Source organism: Mastomys coucha, unplaced genomic scaffold (assembly GCF_008632895.1).
Source record: "Mastomys coucha isolate ucsf_1 unplaced genomic scaffold, UCSF_Mcou_1 pScaffold23, whole genome shotgun sequence".
In the NCBI taxonomy this organism is placed as follows: Eukaryota; Metazoa; Chordata; class Mammalia; order Rodentia; family Muridae; genus Mastomys; species Mastomys coucha.
Window position 1 is genome coordinate 15,590,502 of NW_022196906.1, and position 9,751 is coordinate 15,600,252.

Genomic DNA, 9,751 nt, shown 5'->3' on the forward strand with positions numbered 1-9,751 from the left:
GCAATGGCCTTTCTGTGTTCAGAGTTCACTGGTGTCTTCTTACCCTGGCTCCCAGATGTGCTGGGGATGAGCAGGCGGTTCTGGAAGCTGAGGGCAGGGCTGCAGCATAGGTGGGGGCCTCAGTGCTCAGGTCTGTTACTTTACCCCTGAAGCTTCAGTTTCCATATCGACCAGATATGAGTAGAGAACGCATACAGTTCTAGTACAGGATGCCAAGTCGGGGGCTTAAGAGTTCAGGTCAGATAGAGCTACATTTTGAGACTTTAAACAACCAAAAGACAAAATGGGGACAGAAGAAACCTCTTGGGAGTACAGCAAGAGTCCCTTGTCCACAGTCAGACCAGCTCCTGTGGGATGTGTGTGCACTGCACGGGCTATTTTGTTGTTGTTGTTGTTGTTTGTTTTGTTTTCTTTGTTTTGTTTTTGTTTTTTGAGACAGGGTTTCTCTGTGTAGCCCTGGCTGTCCTGGAACTCACTCTGTAGACCAGGCTGGCCTCTAACTCAGAAATCTGCCTGCCTCTGCCTCCCAAGTGCTGGGATTAAAGGCATGCAACACCACTCATATTTTTTTAAGGCAGGGTTTTGTGGAGCCCAGGCTGGCCTCAAGCTTCCTATGTAACTGGGGATAACCTTGAACTCCAGATCTACCTGCCACCAGTGAGTGGTGGGATCACATGAGGGCCACCACACCCAAGGAAGCAGATCTGTGCTATCCTGAGTTCATGGATGACCTCCATCCGCCAGCTCTCTCTCTGCAGAAAGATGTAAGCAGATGAACATCCCCTTCCCTGAAGGCTGGGCTTAGTGGTTATCATGCTTACCTGGCATGCCCAAATCTCTGGGCTCCATCTGCTAGCCAGACAGTGCTGTATACCCGTGATCCCAGCACTTGTAGAGGCAGGAGTTCAGGAGCTCGGAGTCTTACTCAGCTTCAGGGGGGGGCTTGCTTCAAAGCCTGGGCTGCATGAGATCCTACCTCAAAATAAAGAAAACAAACCATCAAACACAAAAACTTCCCAAATACGGAGGGGACTTCCTCCACACAGAGCTTGCTCTGTGCTCCACACTCTGGAGAGCACCTGGCTTTGAACTGTTTCTCAGACCAGTTGCCTTAGCCTCTCCTGCTGGGTCTATAACATATAAGTCATTGGTGGCTTTCTCTTGGACATCTTGCTGTCTGTCACTGCTGCCTCATGGTCTTTGACTATGGGGTTTATGTTCTGTATCTGAGTATTAAGGAGCAGGACTCCAGGGAGAGGGACCCTGTTCTGTCACTCTGGAGGTGTTCAGAGCATGGTCTGAACTGGTCCAGCTGTAGCTAATCGTCTGTAAAAGTGAGGAAAAAGAAATCAGGCAGGGCAGGATGGATGTTGGCTCACCAGGAAGCAGCTAGACCTCTCTGAGGAAGGGACAACTCAGCTGAGCCCTCAGTGTACACAGGAAACCAGAGTTGTCATAAGAAAGGTCACTGTGGGAGGATAAACAAAGCTCTGAGTCGGGAATATGCTGCGATGCTCCTCCTGTCAATCCAGCTCCAGGGAATAGATGGGGGAGTAGGGGCTGATTGTTGAGTGATGCCAAGGCCTCCAAGTCCCTTGGGGAACATGTGGGACCCCCTGAAAGTTACAAGCAAAGGAATGATTGATTATAGGGTGTTCCAAGTTTACTTTGGTTGTATATAATGGATGCTGTCACGGGTGTGGGTGTTCATGACAGAAATTGATGATAGGTTTCCCTTGCTGTGTTGTCTACCATAGGTTTTTAGACTAGGGTCTTTTACTGAGCCTGGAGTTTATTACTTTGGATTAGTAAGCCCATAAACCCCAGGGATCTCTCTCCATTTCCCAAGTGCTGGGAGATGTGCATACCTGCTTGGCTTTGTGTGTAGGTACTGGGGATCTAGACCTGGGTCCTTTCTCAAGGTTGTTTGGTGGACACTTTAGTGACCAAGCCATCTCCCTAGCCCCAAGAATGCTGTATTTTGGGATACTATTGCAAGAATTTTGTAATCACAACTTCCCTTTGGAGCAGGTGTCATTGTGCCTGCTTAACCAACAAGGAAGCTGAGGGAGACAGAGGTAGCCCAACTTACCAGATTGTCCAGGAAGGTTCTAGAAGTAATCCAAGTTCTGGATTACATCTGGGTCTTGAGGAGTTCCGGAATCACAGACACCAAGTCACTCTAGCTATTTCCTGCTCTTGCTCCGCCCAAGCTGGCTCTCAGCTGTGACCATGAGCAGGTGGCACTAGGCCTAAGTGCCAAGGGCGGGACTGATCTGGGTCCTGCAGGATTCCTGGCTGGGGAGGGACTGCTGGGCGGAAGCTAGGTGGTAAAGCTGCACCAGACCTGAGCTCACATGGCCAAGCAGGTGCCAGGTCACCACCACCGCCACCTGAGCGGCAGTGTCCTTGTCTGTGACGTGGCAGAGTCAGTCCTTCATCCCACTCTGAGGTAGTAGTACCTGTTGTATTCTCAACTCTGGATCAGTAGAAGGGGAGATTGGGGAGAAAGCAGGCGTGGTCCTGCCATGGAGTGGCTGTTGCTGGGATGGAAGCAGGGTAGGGACAGAGAGGTAGGGAGGAGACAGCTTAAGTGGGAATCATCAGTCGGTCTTGGCCTGTAATGGGGGAAAATGGAGTCCGTGTGGGCATGGAGGGATGGAGTTGATAGGAGCAGGTTGTGCAGAGCTTAGCAGGCAACAGGAAGACTTCATCCTGTCGTTTGAGAAGAGACACCCCCACCTTCACCAGAGGTCTAGTCAGCTTGCCAGAGATGAAGGTGGAGCTTATGCAGCATGACCTCTAATTTCATAGCTTTAACTCTGGGGTCTTGGGAATTATGGAGATGGGGATGGGGTCTCCACCCAGTACCTTTACCTACACCCTGCCAGGTTTCTCAAGTAATGCAACTGGCTGCTTCCCTGCTTGTGTTTGGTTTCCCTCCCTGGAGGCCTGGAGACCCCGCCCCCAGCTGTTGGTTCACATAGCTGTCCTTCTCCACTTGCTCTGGACAGAAAAAGGTAAACAGCCCTAGCTTTTGGATCAGCCATAGGCCTCCCTCTTTCCAGTCCCCTCCCAGGAGCCTTTGTCATCTTCCAAGGGAGCCTAAGACTTAGAGTCCTATAGGCTTTGAGAGGGAGAAGCTGTTACAGTGGTCCCTGTCACTAGTCCTGTGGACGGGCATGTCCTCCTATGCTATAAGTGACTGAGCCACTGCCCAGAGAGGGCCTGATACAGCCCACAGGGGACATTTCACCCAAGAGTCCATACGCCTTCTGTCTCTTCACACACTGAATCCTAGCAGCCAACACTGATTTGTAAGGCACTATTCAACCTGCTGGTGACTCCATCAAATGCAGGAACTCTTATCTGTTACAGAACCAACTTCCATCTTTCTGTCTGAGGCTAAACTGGCAGGAGTGGGAAGAAATGATAGGCTCACAATACAGCGTCTGACTATTACTAGGTGGGCAGTTCTCTAGGGAAAGGTTGCTTGGCAGAAACCTCTGCCAAGATCAAGGAGATCAAGATTCAGAGAGCCACTAGGGAACCTAAATAGTTTAGAGACCTGGACTGAATTGGTCCAGCTATGAGTGGACACAAGAACTTTGTAGAAGAGCTTTCTGGATATCTGTGTTTAGGAGAGAGGTGGGAAGGGAGGGAAAAAGGGAGGGAGGGAGGGAGGGAGGGAGAGAGAGAGAGAGAAAGAGAGAGAGAGGGAGAGAGAGAGAGAGAGAGAGATTGAGATTGAGATTGATTTATTAATTTACCGCCTAGCATTCGTGTAAACCCTCAGGGGTCCACCAGCACTGCATAAACAAGGTGGTGCACACCTGTAATCCTAGCACTTGGGAAGTAGAAACAGGAAGGTTAGGAGTTATAGACCATCCTCTGCTATATAAGAGTTTGAGGCCAGCCTGGGCTGCATGAGTCACTCTGCCAAAAGAGAGAGAGAAAAAAAAGGAAGGAAACAGAAGGAGGCAGCTCCGTTTGGGAATGAGAAGTGATGTACCACTTTATACTTAACCGACCACCTATCATGTGCTATCCTTGTACCAGGCCTGGAGACACAGAAGGGCAGACCCTGGCCTGGGGAACAGATCATGCGTGTGTTTACATATAGAGGTGTGGATATCTTTGAGCCAGAGATCTCTCCATCTGCCACATATTTGTTGCCATTCCCCACAGTTGACATAGTTTTACTGACATAGTTTTAAACCAGACCTGAAAGTGAAGGAAGCAGACCCAAGTCACATAACACGGATCTGGCTAAGTGGGACTAGAACTTTAGGGCAGCCAGGACATACAGGAAATATCATAGCAACAGCTAAGAACAGTACTCAAGCCTGTGAAGGTGGGTGGCCTGGGGAAGGGTGAACTAGAGAAGTTGGAGGCCATCTCTGTTGCCAGCTAAGGATAGTTGACATTTGTAGGAGAGTTGCCTGGGAAGCCATAGTATGTGTGCTCTGCTGCACTGCTCAGGAAATACTCTTTTAAAAAGAAAAAAAGATGGGCTGGAGAGATAGATGGCTCCGTGGTTAAGAGCACAGGCTGCTTTTCCAGAAGTCCCGAGTTCAATTCCCAGCAACCACATGGTGGCTCACAACCATCTGTAATAGGGTAAAAAAGAGCTTTTTCTTTTATGTGTAAGTGTTTTGCCTGCATGTGTGTTTATGTAGCATACCTGGTACTTGAGATCAGAAGGTGTTGGATTCCCTAAGTTAGAGATGGCTGTTAGCCACCATGTTAGGTGCTGGGAATTGAACCTGGCTCTTCTGGAAGAGCAATTAGTGCTCTTAACTGCTGAGCCATTGCTCCATCTCTACACACACACACTCATACACTGTTTTTTTTTTTTGACTGTCCTAAATTGTTTATTAGATATGAATTTTACAAATAACACGTGTATTAGTGGTAGCGGGTGGAGCTGGAGAGTATTGTGCTGTCTCCAGGCTGCACTGTGAGAACCACCAATAATATGGTGGAACTTGTGGCCCTTTCCCAGGCCACGGCTCTTTCGCCCATCTCTCTGTGCTTGTGGACTGGTTTGGTGATCCACTGGATGTCAGGATTTCTTCTGATAGCTTTATGGAATAGATCAATGAGGATAACCTCAAAAAATTTATATGTGGAATCTTCACCAACCCACTAAGGAATTCAGAACTCTCAAAGCCCCACAATGGCACCCAACTCTCTCCTTAGGAACAGACTGAAGGTTTTGTGCAAATTTCAGCTAGTTAATACCATGGTGGACAGGCTCGCTGTAAGTTGCAGACTCGCCGTAAGTTGCACCCTTAGGAACCAGGCATTTGCAACCACCACGGCAGACACATCCTGTAAATGACATAGCCTTGCTTAGCCTTGTACCCAAGTCTTCTTGCTTATCAGGCCGGGTGGTATTGCCGGCAGGGGACCCTCAGAAGAAAACTCATCACATTGGACTGCTTCTTCCTTCTTAGTTTATACACCCATCTTGGCTCACCTGATGGCTGCCACCAGAGGGAAAAAAAGCCACACACTCCCTTTTTAAAAAAGATTTCTATTTATTTATGTGTATGAGTGCTATGCCTGCATGATGTCAGAAGAGGGCATCAGACCCCATTACAGATGGTTGTGAGCCACTGTGTGGTTGCTGGGAATTAAACTCAGGACCTCTGGAAGAGCAGCCTCTGCTCTTAACCGCTGAGCTGTCTATCTCTCCAGCCCCTTTTCTTTTTTAATTTTTAATATATGTATTTGAGACCAGGTCTCAATAGGGTCTCTGTAGCTCTGGCTGTCCTGAAATTTGTAGACTAGGCTGGCCTTGAATTCGAAGAGATACGACTGCCTCTGCTTCCCAATTGCTGGGATTAAAGGTGTGCGCCACCGCCACCTGGATCTGACACTCATTTTTTTAAAAACAGGAGAAAAAAAATGTTAGGTTTTTATCTTACCTATCTTATTTAGATATCTATTTATTTTTAGTGTGTGTGTACGCATGTGTGTGTAGGGGTATTCTTGGCATGGAAGCAAATGGAGGCTAAAGGACAACTTTCCAGAGTTCTATCCCCTTTATGTCCTTTTATGTCTTCAAATTTGGTGGCAGCAGATGCCTTTACTCCCTTAGCCATTTCACTGGCCCATGGAAATCTTCTTAACTAGATCTTTCTGCATCAAATCCCTGAGACATTTAGGTGGGGTAGCTTGGGAAGTTGTGCACTTAGTTCCAAGGTTCAGGGAAACAGCATTACATCAGTTCTGGCTGCTGGCTCCCAGACTGCCCTGACATGATTGCTTGTCTCTTTGCCTTCTTTGTTGCCTTCCCTATTGGCCACCACGGCCCCAGCCTTTCCTTCTGAGAACTGGAGCTTGTTCTGGGCATCACAGCCATCACCATTGAAACTTTCTATGTCCCTTGTGTGGGACAGAAGCTGGTGATGTCTGAGGCATCACCATTGTCCTCAGGGTGCCTATCATCTCAGAGTGACTGAATGTAAAGTCACTGCAACACTGAGGACACTGGTCCTGGAGGAGGGGGTGGTGGTTCAGGGACAGATTCACCCTCTTAGAGCTGCATTGTAGACTAGAAGCTGAGCTTCTGGGACCTAGTGGTCAAAGTCTTCCGATGGAGCTCTTGTGGTTCAGTCTAAGCTGCTGCCATTGCTGGTGCACCGCAGTCTTAGGCAGGGCCCAGTCTCTCAGTTCTCTGAAATGGAGGCACGTGAGCTGTCTGGTGGGATCTTACTGCTGTTAAATTCACACAGTGCTCTCTGCTCCTTGCTTGTCACACCATTGCAACTGCTCCACAATGCCTATGGAGTATTTGACTAAATTAGTGAATTGATTTAGTTTAGGACTTTTGAGACAGGGTCTCAACTCAGGCTGGCCCATAACTCATGATGTAGCCAGATATGACCTTGAGCACATGGACCATAATAGCCATCAATGATGAGGACAAGCGATAACTCCTCCCTATTGTGCCCAGCTCCATGGGTTCTATTGTAGTTCATTTGTGTTTTCTTTAAGATCAAAACAAATCCTCCTTACTTGGTCCACCCAGGAGGAAGTTCCTTTGAGAAGATAAAAGACTCTTTTTCTTTTATGGATCTGGTTGCCCAAGCTTCTAGATGGGCTGTCAGTATTGACACCCCCCACCCCAGCCCCCACCCCGCTGAGCTGTGAAGCTTTTGTTTAACAGGTTACATCTCATTTACTTATTGTGTGTGCGCATATGCATCTGTGTGTGCTCCTGTGCATAGTGGATTGTGGTGCATGTGTGGAGGTCAGAGGACCACTTGTGGGTTGGCTCTCTCTTTCCACCATGTCAGTCCTGGACATTAAGCTCAGTCATTAGCCTTGCTGGCAGTGGACTTCCTTTCTTCTCCTGTCTTTCATTCCTTCTGTTTCAGTGCTGGGGATGGTGCCATTAGCTGCCCATGCTAGGCCCATGCTGTGCTGTTGAGCTGTAGCCCTAGTTGATATAGCCCAGGCTGACCTGGCACCTGTGTTGTAGCCGAGGTCAACCTTGACATTCTGAGTCTCCTGCTTCTGAGTTCCCTCCTTGGCCTCAGATTCTCACATGTGTCTCGAAGCCATTCAACCCAAGTTCTTCTTGTGCTGTGTAAAGTCCTGAACCTGGGGCTTCACACACACTATGCAAATGTGCTGCCATCCTGTATCGATCTGCAAGTTCTTTAGATCTGAGTTGTTTTATTTTTGCAGATGATGTCATGTAGCTCTGGCTAGCCTTGAGTTCTCTACATAGCTGAGGCTAGTCATGAACTTTTTGATCCCCTGTCTCCTATGGCCTGCTAGTGATCTTTCTTTTTTTTTTTTTTTTTTTTTTTTTTTTTTTTAAAGAATCATTTATTATATGTAAGTACACTGTAGCTGTCTTCAGACGCACCAGAAGAGGGCGTCAGATCTCATTACAAGTGGTTGTGAGCCACCATGTGGTTGCTGGGATTTGAACTCATGACCTTCCGAAGAGCAGTCAGTGCTCTTCCCCACTGAGCCATCTCACCAGCCCGCTAGTGATCTTTCTTGGGAGACACAGTTAAGTATGCATCTTAAATACATATGCTGATTGCTCTGATGACATAAAAACAAAAACAAAAATCAAAAACTGCTTATCACTGTACAGAGCAGCATTGAGGCTGATTGTTGCCTCCCTAGAAATTCTGTCATGTGTCTTCCCGTCTGTTCCTCCAAGGAAAAGCCTTTGCCTTGATTCCTATCACAAAAGATCAGCGCTACCTGTTGAGGTTCAAGTCCATCTATGTGCTAGCTAGTACCTGGCCATATACCTCAGAAGATGTGCATGGGGTCTCCACGACAGCCGCACTCTCCCTGCCCTTTCCGCTCTGACTTTCTTCTCTTTTCTTTCTGTTTTTGACACAGTTTTTCTGTGTAGCCCTCGCTGTCCTGGAACTCCTTCTGTAGACCAGGCTGACCTCGAACTCAGAGATCCACCTGCCTCTACCTCCCAAGTGCTGGGATTAAAGGCGTGTGCTGCCACCACTGGGCAGCTATACTCATTTTTACACCTAATTAGGGTGACCACACAGGAATAACTGTGGGCCAGCCATGCGACAATGCTGATGGTGACCTAACTCAGGATTTTTGGCCTCTACATTTGCTGGTATAGGCATTAGCCACCATGGCCATTTTCTTCAGAGCTGGGGATCCTGCCCAGTGCCTTGTGCATACTAGGCAAGCACTTTACCAACTGAGCCACACCCCACCGCTTGTTTTATTTTGAGACAGCTTCTTGCTATGTACTCCTGTCTGTCCCGCCTCAGCTTTCATTGTACTGGGGTGACTGGTGGTTGGTTGGTTGGTTGGTTGGCCTTGAACTTGATCCTTCCCCAGTCTTTCCTGTGGCTCTTTTGCCATGGGCAAGATTGTCTGAAATACAAGGTGAGCCTAGTGGACGTGCTAGAGCTCCAGAACATTTTGTGTACGCAGCTCTGTGTCTTCTTACTTAGTTCAGGTCCCCTTCAAACCCTGGGTGGCAGACCTCCTTAGCCCAAGGGCTCCCCAGGGACCCAGCTGGGGTTGGTGCACTTGCTGAAAGCTTGCAAGAGACAGTTGCTTACTGCCTGTGGTCACACTTCCTGCCTCACCTGCAGGACTGTGAGTCACTTGTGCTGCTTTCTCTTCTCCCAGGGACTTCCTTCCGCGAGGATCAGGGATTGTCACCCGGAGGCCTCTCATTCTGCAGCTCATCTTTTCCAAAACAGGTATGAGAAATAGAAATTTCAAAACCAAAAACCAAGACAAAGTAAAAAAATAAAATAAGTAAATCATGGGACGCAGAGGTAGCATAGCTGGTGGACAGCTCCCCTACATGTGGGAAGCCCTGTTTCCATCCCCCAGTAGTATGAACCTGGCGTGGAGGTGTGTACCTGCAAGCCCAGCACTGGGAATGTGAGAGCAGAAGGACCAGAAGCTCCAGGTCATCCTGTGCTGCATAGAGTTCAGGACCACCCTGGGCTACGGAAGACCCTGTCTTCAGACAGCAGCAACAGACAAGAACTATGAGGAGGCCATCTCTGGGTTTAGACGGGGACTTGGTACCATGAGGATTTAGGGACCTCAGGAGAAATCAAAGCTCCTGGGTTGTTTGGGTTTGAACTGCAGTTCTCACATGTACAGGGAAGCTGAGAAACAGCTTAAAGAACACCCTTCTGTAGCCTTGAGTCCCCAAGCAGGACCGGGCTGCCTGGTCCCACAGTTACCTTCTGATTTCTTTTTTTTTTTTTTTTTTTTT

At 48.3% G+C, this 9,751-nt stretch overlaps 1 protein-coding gene and 1 pseudogene across 14 annotated transcripts in view; one reads left to right on the forward strand and one right to left on the reverse strand.

Annotated features, from left to right (window-relative positions):
• Dnm2 (dynamin 2) overlaps positions 1-9,751 on the forward strand; it is an 84,192-nt gene that overhangs the window by 22,842 nt on the left and 51,599 nt on the right. For 11 of the 14 annotated variants that reach the window (XM_031343372.1, XM_031343371.1, XM_031343374.1 and 8 more), the window contains exon 2: positions 9,148-9,221. In XM_031343372.1, the coding sequence (XP_031199232.1) occupies positions 9,148-9,221 (74 nt within the window). Of the gene's footprint in view, positions 1-2,192; positions 2,456-2,891; positions 3,021-9,147; positions 9,222-9,751 lie in introns of those variants that run through there. The other 3 variants (XM_031343377.1, XM_031343376.1, XM_031343375.1) reach the window with 3 other exon arrangements.
• On the reverse strand, positions 2,604-8,255 carry LOC116073887 (annotated as a pseudogene).